The following is a 16,093-nucleotide window of genomic DNA, read 5'->3' on the forward strand; positions in this document are numbered from 1 at the left end:
TGAATTCTTTAATGACATTCCCAATGAAACTTTACTATCCTACTAGGCCAAATCGTTCAACAATAATTATTGCAGTTTCAGCAGTCTGATTTGTCACTTTCTTTTGGCCTCTATGATGTCACATTTTTGTGACCTTTGATTACTTCACATGGGCTGTGAACAAAGTGCAATATTTACTGTCTTAAGTATTGGAATGTGGCAAAATGAGTCATTTTTGGTGTGTTGGAGATCTGAAAATTTTGGTGCACGATCCTAAATGTCTACTTACATTATATTAAACAAAAAATCCTAAATGAGCAGCCATGTCTATAGCCCAGGCCTCCTCCAATCATACTGACTCCTGCATTTTATTTCTCCATTGCCCACCCTTTTAGAAATGTCTGTATTGGTGCCAGCCAACATCCTTGCCATGCTGTAAAAGCCATTAGCTCACACCAAGCAGAAGGCATCAGTGGGGGTCACCAGACATCCTAGCATGCTGTGACCCTTTCATCTCATGGGACAGCAAGGGTCAAGGGAGTTTTCTTTTTTGATGGATGACTAAAAGCCTGGTCATGCCAAGGAAAGCCGACAGAGAATTCAGTCACGCAATTCAAACCACAGAGAACAGAAATCTGGCTAATTTTCTCTCTTCTCTCTGAAGAACTGTGTACTTTTTAATGTAAAAGTCCTCCAACGTCAGGAGTCGAGTTACTCTGGTATGTATACTGCAATGCTGTGGCAGCAAATTCTAAATGCTGATGAAAGATGAACATTCAAAAATGATCATTAGTACAGACGTTCCAGCGGTTTCTTTGCTGCGCAGAGAGGACTCGTTCACATACTTCTACTCGGCGTCGGCATTCTCCCCTGACCACAATCAGCAAGGCTCAGTCTGTTCCTCCATACAGCTCTGTTCATGTAGCCATCAAGAGGAATTTGAGGAGAACCAAAAAAGTTACATATAAAACAGAGAGTAATGACGGAGAGAAAAAAAACAAGAGCATTAAGAGAGCAGTGGAGTTGGGTATCAGTTGAAAAAGGTGTAAATGCCCATAGCTGATGAACTGAAAGTGAAAAGTGAAAGTGGCGTGAGACACAGCACAGCACACAGTGACACAACAAAATGTGTCCTCTGCTTTTAACCATAAACCTTGGTGATCAGTGGGCAGCCATGAAAGACGCCCGGGGAGCAGTGTGTGGTGCTTTGCTCAGTGGCACCTCAGTGGCACCTTGGCAGTTTGGGATTCGAACTGGCCACCTTCTGATAACGGGTCCGCTTCCCCACCGCTAGGCCAACCACTGCTCTGAAGGCAAAGAGTGAGTTTGGTTTTTGTGTGTATGCGAGTGTGAAGGAAAGAGAACTGCAGGTATGACTCATCCTGACTAATTCGTCATCAAAGATCAGAAACACTTCGCCCCCGTCTTTATCAGATTTCACCCCCAGTCCCACCTTTCTGGGAATTCAGTTCACAGGTGCACTTTTTTATCTTTTTTTTCCCACCTGCCTCCTTTTTCACTCTCACATACACATATCCAGCCCTGTTCTCTGGATTTTTATGGAGAGATATGACATCTGAGAGGATGTGTGTCTGTGTGTGTGTGTGTGTGTGTGTATGGGGCTCCTACGAACTGTCATCAGCAGCTCTTCATTTCAAAGACTATTGTGTAGACAGCTTTAAACCATCCAACAGATATACCAGATGTGAGGAATGACACTTTTACCAGCCAACATGGCCATGGCAGCAGGAGCCAGGCGTGGAGAAAAGCCAATGAAAGCAAGACAGAAGAGATCGTGACAGAGCACTGCTATCTCTCCCAGCAGGCCTCCTGGGATGTGGGTCTGGATTTGAAATCAGTTTGTGTCGCCATTGGAAGGGCACCTTAGTTTACCCCTGAGGCCGTGCTGATTGGTCCAGCAGATATCAAGCCCCATTGACGGACACACAAGCGAGGCACTTGCTGTGCAGGCGCGGCTTTTATAAATGAGAAGTGTTGAACTGAGGAAAATTCTTGCCTTGTTGTCTGACTTTTTAGACTTTTTTTTGGCACAAAGTCTGTTGATTGCTAGTTCTAGTTTTACTGCCTACAACAGGAAATACATCAAAGCAAGGACAGATAGGTCAGAGGCTTTTGTCATTTTTGATGATAGGAGTTATGACCTGCAATGACCTACACTGCAATTGTAACGATGGTACTCCCCGGCGATTACCAGTCCTGGGGCACTGAGCGGAGGCCATGCCCCTTTGCGGCATCCCGGGATCCCCTCCATTTAAGGAGCTGCCATGTTGCAGACCCAGTGCAGTTTTAAGGAGTCCTGGTCTGAGTTTGGGTGTGTGCGTGTCTGAGTTTGAGTGACCCCGTGAGTGTGAGCCTTCCCTTTTCCCAAAGTAGAGTCATATATGTTTGTCCAGTATAAAAATAATGATATTTGTTAAATAAACACCCCAAGAACATACTTTAACTACAAAATATAACTAATCCTTACATTTCAAGATTGCACCATAATGAGTGATATATGAAGCACAAGCACATTCGTTGCATTTGATAATGCAGATTTCCTTTTCCCTTTTGGAATGGACTTGGGCATCCCTGGCTTCCCTGGAGCTCTGTTCCTCTAAAGCACAACTTTTATGTCTGGATTGCAATTACAATTCCGACGATGGTTGTGTGCTAATGGATAATTTTACAGATTTTACAGTTATTCTTTTACCTATTGAAACCAAGGATGTCCATTACGTGTTTCCTCTTTTTTATTGGTTCTGAAAGCGTATGACAGTTGTGTCAGCGTGTTTATATTTTAAAACGGCGCTCGTCATTTCCCAGAAAAGAATCTCTAGTCTGGCTCAGGGCAAAGAGTCTGACCCATCAGATGAGTTTTCACAAACACGAGACCATATTACCGGCCTGCCGGGAACATTTGAGCAGAAAATGGGAACATGAACGATAACAATCAGAGGAGAGGAATATTGCTGTAAACATCTTCCATATGCTATCAGGGGCAGATGCTGTCCCCCTTCCCACTCCTCCCTGCCCTTTGTTTTTATTTTACGGCCCTGGTGTTTTAATAAGGAACAAAACCCCTCGTCTGACTTTGGGACGTTTCGGCTGATTGAGGCATTTGATCTCACTGGGGCCCTGACAGACCTACTCTGGAGTTGGCCGGCAGAGGGTGAGAGGTGAGGGTGCATACGCCCACCCCCCATTCGCCATGTGTCCCGAATTACCCAGACGCAAAATATGGAATGGCTGCAGATTAGGGCAGAGGTGCTCGCAAGCCACGGTGGAAAGGGGGGGAATGAAAAAAGCTAATCAGCCCCAGGCGCCACTGTCCCACCTTCTCGCTCTTGTTTGGAGAAGCCTTCCCCTCCGCTCCCGGCCCCCTGCGCCCTTCTCTTCCTCTCGCTAGAGGCTTCCCTCTTCATTACCTGTTCGTTATTAACTATTTAAAACATTGGCACGTATGCGCGCATGTGGGAGGAAATGTGTTCTGCGTTAGCCGCACAGCAGCGCGGCAGCAGTCGCGCAGGCGGAATGCATTTTATCTCCACGAGCTGGGACACTCCACCACCGGCCCGACAGGAAATGAGGTAATACAATGGAGGCCTTTGTCTGGGTGCTTCCTTGGCCTCTCTTTCCTTTATCGATGTTTACTCACTGTCACATTATTGTCCCCTTTTTTATAGTTTTTTTTTCCTCTCCACTGGTGTCCTTATTGTGTCTCGCTCCATGATTTTTACTCAGGGCAGGACGCTATGAAAGGCTCAGTGGCATTCCTGAAGCAACGGACGGCGTCTGTGGAACTGCTCAGAGGCAGAGAGGCAGGGCTCGGGCTTTCAGGTGGGCTACAGCAGGGGGCTCAGCAAAGCACATCTGGCCAATCCACTGCTGTCTACAGTGAGAACACCTCAAATGATTTGTCCCCAGACATCCTGCCTCATCCGAGTGGCCCCTTTTTACGTCCCACTTCATCTCAATCTGCTTTATATCCAGCTTGAAGCCTTGACCTGCCAAGAACCAAAGAAAAGGACACAAGCAAGAGGGAACTGTAGAATTATATCAAACTAAACAAAACAAACCAGAAAATTGGGGCAAGTGGGGTGTGAAACTACAAATCTCCATGGCTACTGCCACCCCATAAGTCTTTGCTCTGGAAAGTTTATAACAAACAGACAATGACAGGTGTGATGTGAAGCAGTTCAGTATTTTCTTACTACGGTTCTAAACCAACATTGTTCTTTGTTGAGCAGTTCATGCCTTCGTGTCTGCAATGATTCTATTTCCATTTCCACACATAACTCCAAACCAGATCCAGGCCTCCGCACATCATTGCTCATCGTCCATCAGCTACAAGCACCCCTTTCTGTTGAAACAAAGTCATATGAAGTGTTGCTTGGAATGTGTGGACAGTTTGGTTCGATACCCATTTGTTGGGATATCCCCCAGCCAAAGTTGACGTTCGGTTCCTGGGTTTTCCTTTGAACTGGCTCTCATATGAACAATTTCGAGACCTCTGTTGAACATCAAAGAAGGAATCAAAGTGAATATTGGACGTTCTTGAAATGTTTGTTCCAGCTGTGTTTGTACGCTAACATTTTGCAAGTCTTATTGGCTCCCTTTGCAAAGACGTATTGGCTTTTCAGAAAAAATAATAATACTCAGCAGGACCATAGATGTCAGAGCAGAAATAATGTTATTCTTTAATACAGGAAATCACCCAAAGTTCACAAAACTATTTCCCCGAAGAGGCTTTTGGTTTGTCAAAATGTCAGGCTATTTTTTGCAAGGCCCAGACGGAGCATTTTTGGACCAACGCGGTTAATCACTCTACCCTTGTTCTGTCCTGCTAGCTCACTTCTTACCCTCCCTTCAGTGCTGTGTTAGTCATCACAGCCACGAAAAACGCTCGCTGGAATGTCGGCACTTATTTTCCTAACCTCCGACAGGAGCACTATCATGAGACAGACCTGAATGATTGACAGGCAGGCCGAGGCCTCGGACGACCCACTGACAGTCTCCCTGCTGCTTGGCACAGTGATGTGTTGAGTATTGGTCTTCAGAAAAAAACAGAGAAATAATATTAAAAAAGACTAAGGTTTTTACTGGCAGTGACAGTGGAATTCCGCCTGCAATCTGTTTCATCTCCCCGAGACTGTCACACCATCGGATCAAGTGACAAAGGCTCACTGTTAGAGTGAAGCTCATAAGTCTCCAGATGTTCTTCTGCAGTCCTGGCCAACTTCAGACCACCAGCCCTGAGTCTGAATTGCACCTATAGTGGAGTCTAGGCCTCAAGCGACTCTAGTCAACCTTCTTATTAGCACCACTAATGTCCCTTTTTGTTGCGCTGTTCCTAATGAGTTTATTAATTCAAACATTCATCAGATCCTGACTGACCTTCAGTGGCTTCATAAGGCTGGGTCTGTTGTCTCATGCACACCTGACAGGTGCAGACCAACTGGACCAGGTGGTTTGTGGGTAATTGAGCCAAGGACACAGAGGGGAGACTGTACTCATGATGAAAGATCCCGCAGATAAAGCCGGAACTCAGCATGTCTGCTTTCAGTGGATCTCCCTCAATCAGACTTGAGCCAGTACCGAAGTCTTAATCAGTACAAGATGTTTCTTCATGATTTTCTAAAAGCTGGCATACTTGTTCCATTATGGTGCTATTGTCAAGTGGAACATTTGGAAATAACAATGATACTTTGGAACAAATGCTGACCAGATTTCAATTGGGTCTTAGACTTGTATGCAGGTTTTGAAAGGCTGTGAGTCTGGTTGATGTCCTCCAACACAGCCGACCTGTCACAGGATAATAAATGACTTCTGCAGTAGGTGGTAGCCAGTCACTGGATTCGGAAGCGGTCTACTTGAAAGCAGCAGATCCCAACCTCTCCTAGGATTGGCAATCCGCGCACACATGGGTCATTAAACTGTAAGTCAATATCACATCAGAAAGGCCCGCCGCTCATCTGAACAAACAGCATGCTGAGCATTTGCCGTGATGACTGGACGCTGTCGCCGCTCCGCTCTCATGTCACTTATGTCACTCTGCAACACTGACACACCGGTCACCCATGTTGACCAGAGAACATATCTTTGGTAACACATGACCGTGTCTGTGTGTTTCTCGTGATCTCAGCTGTGGATGCTGGAACTTAATATCAGTTCTTGTTTTGTCTCCAGTACCATGTCATGTTTTATAGTATTTTTTTAAAAGCCAGTTTGATTAAACACACATTGTGTTGCTGTAGTACTGGTTTCAGAAATAAATCACCTCGCTAATTTCTATAGAAAATAATGAGAATGTATCCAAATACACCACACCAGAATGCCGCAATTACGCTGTATAGTATAAAGTTATGTTAATCAAAGAGCTCTGCATTTGCTTTAGAGCTATGTTAGCATCACATTTCTCAAAATCCAGTCACCCTGGGTCTCTTGGGGCTAGCATTAGCCCATTAGCATCATTAACATGACGTTCTCCATGGAACACCAGGCAGCCAAGGAGGGCAGGCTGCTTTGTTTCCTCTCTGCTGTTTGTCGTGCTAATCTGAAGAGGTCCTTGTATTACAACCTCTGTGGCTTGGCCCATTTGCATGGGTCCACTAGCCAGCTTCCAGCTGCTCTGCAGCCAGACCTATACCAGCTCGACTCGGGCCTCTGGGGCAGGAACAGGGTTATCGCATTACAGCTTCACTTCCTTACTCAAGACCATAGGGAGGTGGGTAGGGATGGAGCGAGGGGCAGAAATGCTTTGTTCCCCCTTGGACGTGGTGCGGTCCCCTTTGCTTTATTTCCTCCTCCCTCCTTCATATTCCCTGATGGGTGACCTTTCATTGGAATCAGGTCAAGTTTAGAGGATGGAAGAAAAGTTCTACTCTTTTCCCGCTCTCCTTTCGTCCTCCTGCTCCCAGACATACGCTGTTACTGGACCAATCCTTCATTTTCAACCTTCTCATTTTCCAACACCGAGCCGCGAGGGCCATGATTCTTCTCCAACCATCTCTAATTTTCCACATTCATTCTCTCCACTTGTCATCTCTCTGGAGCTCCTTTGCTCAGACCAGCCTGTAGAAGTCCTGTTCACATTAGGGCAGTGACACTGGAGAGAAACAGTGCCAAGATAAACTCACCACAAAACACAGAGTTTACGAGCAGCTCCGTCAGGATCGGACTTTCCCTCTAACATCCCCCCGCATCAGACGTCTTTATCCCGATTCAAACTCCAGCCAGGAGCACATTTTCCAACCTCAACGCTGTACACTAACTGCACTAATAATTCATTAAGGCAGGCAACTCTGGGTCTGGACCCCAGTCAAGCCAAAAAAGCGCAGTCATTTTATTTTCATTTTTCCTGTCTTTTTTATGAGTTTTCCAGTTATGAGTTTGTATCCCTAATCCCTGCCAATGATCCATGCTAGGAAAAGATTCATAGCATGGAGAAATATTTCAGATCAACTACCTCCTCCACCCTCTGATGGTCCTCTGAGATGCTGTGTAATCTGCCAGACACCCCTTAATTTATGAAATTCTCCAGCAAATTCAATGTACTGTAATAACAATTTTAAAGGACTCATACATCAATCACACATACCACACAAAATCCAAAATTACACATTATGCAAAATTGAACATTTCTGTTCTGGCACTCCTACATACTGTATATGCTGAGTATTTTTGGCTTTTCTATCATACCTCTCATGCAGGACGAATGCTGCAATATATTTCATTACTGAACTACTCTACTATGGGAATAGGCTTTAATGCCGAGTGAACCCTTTTTATTGTATTCTGGTATTCCTAATTATATTTAATTTCATTTATTCATTAAAAATAGGCTAAAGATTTCTGTTCTCAAATCAGAACGTCTTCGGCAGGGCAGAGGTCAGTAACACCGGTTTCTTTGTCTCTCATCTACTTTCCTGGAGTAGTCACTGTGACCAGCCTATTTTAAGGCTTCATTTGCAAACAGTCTTAATACAGGTAGCCTTTGTTTTTGAGAAACGTTAGAATGCTAATCTCAAAATGACCCCGCAATTTTCCGGATATTTCTCAATCATCTAATGATGGGGTATCTTACAGATATTGTCAGGAAAATGCCTTTTAAAGGGTTTGATATTCAATGGCCGTCACTCCCCTCTGGACGTGCTCTTGCCTGTTTTGTGTCTACCTGACCACTGGCTTGATCAGTAATCATCACTGTCCATGGGAAACCATAGACTATCCAGACTATTCAGCGACGCCTGCTCCATTTTTATGCAAACATCTTATGCATGTTAAACCTGGCAGGGTCAAATCTTGACCCACTGTAACCCAGTCTGGCCAGCTGCCTCGCCTCTGTTGGCGAGGCAGGGAACCTATCCTAAATCGGTCCTTGCGGGCAGCAAACAAAGTCATTTGAGTGGGAGGGGTCGCGCAAGCAAATGACATTTCCTGTCATCGGTGGCTCTGTGTAAAAAAGCTTTTCTCAGTTTTATTACCCCCGTGAGACCCCACCGCATTCAGACATCTGCCCCACAGCAGCCACCACGCGTGCACAATTACACATGCTCGCTCCCCTCTTCTCAACATTAAGTACCATTAGGCATCCACACGCAATGCGCAGGGGAGATAGACGATACGGCAATTAACCGCGGTTCTCCCCAGTAGCAGGTGTAAGATCATTAGAAATTTTAAACGCTGCATGTGTTAAAGGCCACGTTAACACCCACTTAACACCATGACACCTCATTCTGCTTAATGCCCCTGTCCTACTGGCATAATAACACAATTTTGACTTCCGTTCTGAATAAAGAAGAGCAGTAACTTTAGTCAGCCAGTGCAAAGAATGTGCTGTATTATTATTATTATATTAATAAGTTGGTGTGGTGGTAGCCTAGTGGGTAGCACACCTGCCTATGAACCAGAAGACCCATTAACCTCTTGTCCTTACTACCATAGGTTCATGAACCTTACTACCAACCTACTACCAACCTATGAACCTTACTACCATTGTGTCCCAAGACACTTGAGTGTCTCCAGGAGCACTGTCCCTGTAAATACTGATTGTCACTCTGGATAAGTTAGACAATGTGCCAAACATGCTAGGAAATGAGAGTAATATGCATGGTGTGTAGCACACAATAAACAAAATGCATTAAGTTTTTGAAATGATTTCCACAAAGCTATGGGGGTTATGCAGATTGAAGCTGGTTAATAATGGGAATTTCATTTTCACTCTTTTATTTTTATTTAGCATTTATAATTATTTGCCTCTTATTGCAATGCACATTGATTTGCGATTTTGTTATTAATTTGGTATAAAAATGAATTTGATGTGATTTGATTTTAAGTAATGCTGCACTATTCTGCCACACTCATGTTCTGGGTTTTATTGTGGATTGGCTTAAATCTATGCTTCAGACTTGTTCTGAAGTAAACTTTGATCATTTAGACTCCTTACCATCATAGAAACACACACACACACACACACACACACATATATACATATACATATACATATACATACATACATAAATATACATATACACATACATACATACATACATACACACACACCATTTTTGATGAGGGCCTTTGGACTTATTTTTCTTATACGTTCTTTTTATTTTCTTCAGCATGTTTTGTTTTCCGGGACTCCATGTCACCTCTTGCTCTCTCTGAACAATTTCCTGTCGTTCATTAAGTTTCAGAGCAGTGTTGGAGGGTGGGTAGCTGTTGTCGAACAACCAGCATTCTGTCTCCTTGCTCTCTCAGCAGCAGCACCGCAGGCTGTGAGACGTGTTTATAGTGGAAATATCCTGTTACCATATTTGGCTTCTCCTGGACCTAAGGATCACCACATTGCTGCACCACTAGCCTCCTGGTCCAGACACTAATGGCTTGTGTGGTTATGTAATTAGAGGGGGGAGTGTCTGAATTTCTTTTGTACAACTTTCTCTGGCCTTTGAAAATAAATGAAATCTACTATTTGGAAATCTGTGTGTGAGAGGATGCAGGACAGACATATGGCATGTTCTGTGCTGTTCTGCTTCCATTTTGGGCCCATGGGCTCTCAGGTGTTAATCGCTTTTTCTTTTCTTTTTCTTTTTTTTTTTTGGTATTTGGGTTTTGGATAACAAAGTTTGGGGACGGGGATCACCCCATCTTTCTTGAGGCAGCATGGCAGCCAATTCCTGCGCCTGTCAGCACCCTGGCAATTTATCCCCCTCATCAGAGCCAGTCAGTAGGGAGTCTGGACAACCCATTACCAGAGGCCACTCTCACCAAGGAATAGGCTTCACGGAATACAGAAGGGTAGAGAGATGCAAACAGGGAGAGAGGGAAAGCGAGATGAGAGGCGATGAGAGAAAACGTTTAGTCTGCTTAACATGACAGGACCGAACAACTGATCAAAGACAAAAAAAAAGGAATTCTCCAAATGCCATATCCCAGTGTAACGAATAGATGCCTTCATAGCTATCGGCACTCAGGAGAGGCGGAGAGCAGCGGCAGAAGCATAATGCTTGAGTGGCACGTTACAGCAGGGCGCTCATTGTTTCTTGCCTACAGTACGAACGGGATGGGAATGCTGGCCTGGGGACTGTAAAAGGCTCATTGTAAGTGAGTCATCACCATGTCTGGAATGGCGACTAGAAATCTTTCAGCACCCGCTGATATTGTGCGGGTTCTCTGCAACCCAATCCCGCTTTCACAGTAATCCCAAAGGCCTCAGGTGCCTTGTAGAAGGGTGGTCACATAGGTCCAACACAAGAAAACTAGATAATATATTATTAAATCAGAATTGAGAACATTGAAATTTCTAAATGATTCCACTCGATATCTTGGGGAAACATACTGTGTAAAACCAAATCAAGTTAAATGAAGTTTGATACAGAATTTAGTTTGTCTCTTTCAGTTTCAGGTAAATTCATCTTCATAGCATTTCAAAATGTAACCATTTGGTGCAAACTGCACTTTCTGGTCATTGCATAATTGATCTAATAATGCTTGTTTTTAGTTAATTCTGCAGCCTCATTGCACCTTTTGGAAAGATTTGTGTAGAAATGGAGTGAAGAAACATTTGCATGTATTACATGTACAGCTTTGACTATTATCTAGAGGAATTTTACTATGCAGTTTATGGGCTACATTCCCCATGTTATTCATCATCTTCTAGGAAAATCCCAGGTTTTCTGCAGGCTTCACAGAGAAAAAGTATGTAAAATCTCATCCATTCTATTCTAATTGAACCAGTCTCTGTCTTTGTAGGGCCAGATGTACCCTTTGACCCCAGCTTGGTGGCTGCTTCTACCTGGAATGTCTCCAGTGGCACAGAGAAAGGTAAGCACCAGGAAGCAGTGGCAGATACTCAAGTTGGGTCACAGCCCACTGGTTTTAGTGGAAAAGCCGGCAGCACACGCTCCATGTAATCTCACAGACAAGGACTGTGGTTGGTCGGTGTTGTGTCTGCAGCGGGGCCTTGACTTTGATTGCCAGCTCTGACAGCATTCATGGCCGTGATAAGTATGGTATGCATCACTTGCAGAAAGTCCAAATTGTGAAGGAGGCCTTTTGTGCAGATGACATCACTTCTTAGTGTCATAGTGGAAAGGGAGACACTTGATTAAACATCACACTGTCTTCAAGATCATGTCCAATTATGCATGCATCTTAAGTATCAAAATATTGCTTTTGTGCCTTTCTTTAAATCTTGGGCTGCAATTCCTCACTTTAAAACTTAGGTACAAGGTCAGCATACTTCTTTAATCACTAACCAATAAACGTTAAACTAAAAGTAAAAAGAAGAAAGTTAAATACTCATTAAGTAGATTTTTAGATTTTTATCTTTTTTCCCAATCTGAGAATAAGCACCTGCTTTATGTAAAAGTGATCAAAGAAGTCATGCAATTCATATGTATCAATCATGTATCTTAACAGGAATCTCTTGTAACCTATGTTGAATGAAGATATAATCCTGTTGTGTTCTATTGCAGCAGAGTAAATCTGATGTAATGAACAACCTGTGGACATTTTTCTTTTCTTTCCTCGCTTTTTTGTTTCTTCATTCAGGACTGGAACCACATAAATCCTGAGTGAAATTTGATGATTAGATTAGCAAGTAATTTGCAATATTAAAACGCTGATGGATGGAGTTAAGAATTTCATGTGTATTTAGTTACCTTCAAAATGTACAACAACAGTAAAGGACTTTTTTTCCTCCCAAACTTTGGCATCTTTCCATGTCCTTATCCTCTTTCATTCTGTTCTTGCTGTCTTCACTTAGGCATTTTTCTCGTTTCATATCTCTGTCTCATAGATGACAAAGAGAAATGCATTTAATGCAGGTGGTAAGTGTTTGGATTTTATAGCGGAGCCCCTAAGAAGAAAACAAAGGGGCTTGTGTACCAGCACTGGGCTTATCATGAACCCCCAAAAAACGAATTCTACTTGCATTGCTATCACTGGCTATTTCCATGCATATGTGTTGATGCTTGTGTTGAGGACAGTTGCCACTGCATATTATATTTATTATGACGGTATGTGCCTCAAAAGTAAGCTCTTTCAACGTGTGCATCGGTTGAAATGCAGCAATAATATCCTGTGTCTGTTTCTGAGGAGTGACGTTTGTATATTGTTGTAGGACGGTGGCTGTTTGGACAGAAGGAATTAAGATGGTGAGGGAGGGGAAGGATATTAGGCTGGGAAGGAAAATCTTCTCTGGGGACTCCTGGCTGGAAAGAAAAAAGACAGAAGAGGACCTGAATTGGGTTGGACCCGCCATGTGGAAGAGATCTTTACCTCGACTGTCACTTTGACATGCACACTGAAAAGGACATGCCGTGCCAAGACAAATGTCTCCATAAAGCCATGGCAAAAGGAATTATGAAAAACACCCATTTATTCAATCATCTGAGGTTGTATGATGTGATAACCCTGGAAAAATAAACCAGGAGCAGACAGTACGACTAAACACTTTACATGTCTGTTCAATCCCATATTTAACCATAATGTTTATTCACATCTGAACGTACGAAGTGGTTACATATGAATGATATTTGAACAAACCTTCTCTTTTGGATCCCGACTCTTGACGCACGTTTCTCAGAAGAATCTCATCTGAATATGCAGCCCAGTCTGCATGTGATAATTATCTTGATGTGGTGCTGTGTGACCCACAGAGGTGCAACCCCAATTGACACACACTTTTTCAACGCACAAAACAGCCTGAAAGGGTGAAATAAAATACCACATCTGGCATGTTGAATCACACTGAGTGCTTAACAAACTTTTGCAGACTGATGTAATCCGCTCTCCAGTGTAGCTTGGAAAGCCTCTTTCGCCCCACTGAGTGCCCGGATCCATGCTCAGCAGTCCTTGTTTTCTCGGGAGTTTTGCAATCACTTGAAGATGAGCAGGCAATGAGTGCATAGGAGGTCTGTGCTATTTCTTAGGAATATGCCAATGTTAACATGTTGTAACTTGTGCACCTTGATAAACTGTGTAGCAGTGCAGATCGTAGATGACCAAGCTGAAACCAAATGAAAATTTACAGCCTTTAGCAGACGTTCTTGCCCAAACCGATGTACATCAGTACTTTGTCGTCCATATCTGATCTTCATATCTGTATACATATCATCACAAGCCATATGAAATTGCAAAGAACCTTACATAAAAAAAACTAAAGTACAGTCAGGAGGATAAACATTAGTAAGTAGACAACTCCAAAAATGTTGCTTTTTTTTGGTAATGGAGAAATGAGATGTATCTATTTTTGTATTTTTTGAAGATGGGAAGGGACTCAGTTGTTCTGATGACTATACGAAGTTGTTTCCGACACTGAGGAGCCTATTTATTCTCAGATGCTTTGCATTGCCTGCAGTTATAAGAAGTGACTCCTTATAAAACTCTATGTGGAGTTCGAGCAACAAGTTGAATGGTCATTCCTGCCATCTCACTCAGAAGTTTCTGGGATGTGCTCCAGCATACCAGTGACCCTGGCATGAATAAAAAAAATGTAAAAAATAAATAGGTGTCTAGCCTGTGCACACTCGTACTTTGTACTTGTCTGCAGAATGAATGCATAAATTAACAGTTCTATACAATTGAGCATAATTTGTTAATTAATCGAATATAAGGGAGCGATTTCAGATGTTGCCACCCTGCCACCGCTTGCTCTTTGTAATGCCCCAAGCACTGAGAGGATTTGTGGGGATGTCTTGTTGATGCTGGCTGGCTATCAAACCCTGGACTCAGCCTGGCAGCGTTTTGCTGCTGGATGGGGAACTTTCCAAAGATTTCATGTGACGCCAGAGATGTATCCCCCCCTATGACAAGATGCCGCCCTGGTGAGAGAAACGGATCATTAACCACCGCAGTGCCAACCACAAAACATCTCGTAAAGGATACTTAACAGTTAAGACAACACACAATACACAGAGAGAGTTGGAAATTTCCGTGAGGAGCAGGAGCGTCTCCAAAAGAAGAAGAAAAAGAATGATGAGGATTTAAAACTTGTCCGATGAATCTTGAGATTTAACTAGAGTTAGTGTTGGAGCAGCTGTAGCCAACGGGTTGAGCCAAGATGCATTTTAAAATGTCAATGAAACTTCACAGAGCATTTTATTTCTAGAAAACTAAGCAGCTGCTGAAATCATATTGACCACAGTGATGCACACAAGGGTGCTCTTACAGTGCAACTAGAACTGATTGTGGTTCTCATTTACATTGCTTTCCTTTAGTTGTGCAACAAATGTGGGGGTTACAGTGAAGGCGTGTTCTACTGACTCACTCTCCAGCAGGGTTCAAATCTCAGTGGTTTTAAGGTCTTTATGTGGCCTGAGGAAAAGTTGTGGACATCCTGGAACATAAATATCCAGGTCCTCTGGGAACCTATACGTACCCGCATGCACATGTGTTCATTGGATCCTAAATTCACAGCCGTAACCACTAAACTTTCCAAATTTCATATGTAGAGGAGATATATATATAAAATCCAATGGATTAAAGTCTGTGTGAGTGTATGTATTGTGTGTGTGTGTGTGTGTGTGTGTGTGTGTGTGTGTGTGTGTGTGTGTGTATATAGAAATGCAGTAATTAGGGTTCAAACTATAGCTGAATTTCTTTCACAGGGTCTGGTTTAGGCATAATTTCTATAATTTTAATGCAGGCTTGCATGGTAAATGATTGGTCCGGTGATGCATTTCGATTAGCACAACAAAGATGTGAAAATGCAGAACCATGCTCTCATTCTGTCTGGAATAAGACAAAAATGGCAGCCAACGGTATAGCACACCCACTTCAACTTCAGGGACATTCTGAACAGTTTCAAAGATTTCTTTGTGACAGTTGGTCAGTCATTCAATGGTTGTACTTGCACTTCATCCTATGACTTCATGGGTTACTCTGGTTTTGTGTGCTAAGAGCTTCTTCCTCCCTAATAATTATTAAGGTCTTTGCTCCAACCACCAAGAATGCCGTCACTTTGTTCATTCACCATGTCAATTCTTTTTGTATTATTTGTTCTTAGGGAACTTCCTGAGGCTTGATTCTCCCATGAACAACATCACAACGTCCCTGGGCCAGACAGCAGAGCTGCACTGTCACGTGTCAGGGTTTCCTCCTCCATCTGTTCGCTGGCTGAAGAACGATGCTCCTGTGGTACAAGAGCCGCGTCGTGTTTCCTTCAGGCCCACCACATATGGTTCACGCCTGCGCATACGCAACTTGGACACCACCGACACCGGCTACTTTCAGTGCGTGGCCTCCAACAGCTACGGCACCGTCTCTACCACCGGCATCCTCTTCGTCAAGTTTGGTGAGAGGGGTTCGACACCCACAGAGATTCCATTAGAGGTGATGTTACGCATAGGCACTGATATTAGAGCTGATACCAAGAGAACAAGCTGCTGACAGGCGTTTTACTCGCCTTCATGACAGGAATCACCGCCGCCTTCAAATTCCAACACTTCCAGCAGATATTTGAGCTGAAATATTTAGTCGAACGTGGCCAAGCATACCACTGCTGATGTGCTAGAGTGTTCTAACTCATGGCAGGATCAACACAGCTTAATGCCAACACCAAAGAACATTGTAAAAATGTTTCTCTGTAATGGATTCATCGGCGCTG

General features: G+C 43.4%; 1 protein-coding gene across 1 annotated transcript in view; it reads left to right on the plus strand.

The window, feature by feature from the left end:
- ror1 (receptor tyrosine kinase-like orphan receptor 1) overlaps positions 1-16,093 on the plus strand; it is an 83,878-nt gene that overhangs the window by 42,901 nt on the left and 24,884 nt on the right. Inside the window, exons 2-3 of the mRNA XM_029001556.1 lie at positions 11,236-11,307; positions 15,494-15,781. Of these exons, the coding sequence (XP_028857389.1) occupies positions 11,236-11,307; positions 15,494-15,781 (360 nt within the window). The remainder of the gene's footprint in view (positions 1-11,235; positions 11,308-15,493; positions 15,782-16,093) is intronic.

Source organism: Denticeps clupeoides, chromosome 13 (assembly GCF_900700375.1).
Source record: "Denticeps clupeoides chromosome 13, fDenClu1.1, whole genome shotgun sequence".
Classification (NCBI taxonomy): domain Eukaryota; kingdom Metazoa; phylum Chordata; class Actinopteri; order Clupeiformes; family Denticipitidae; genus Denticeps; species Denticeps clupeoides.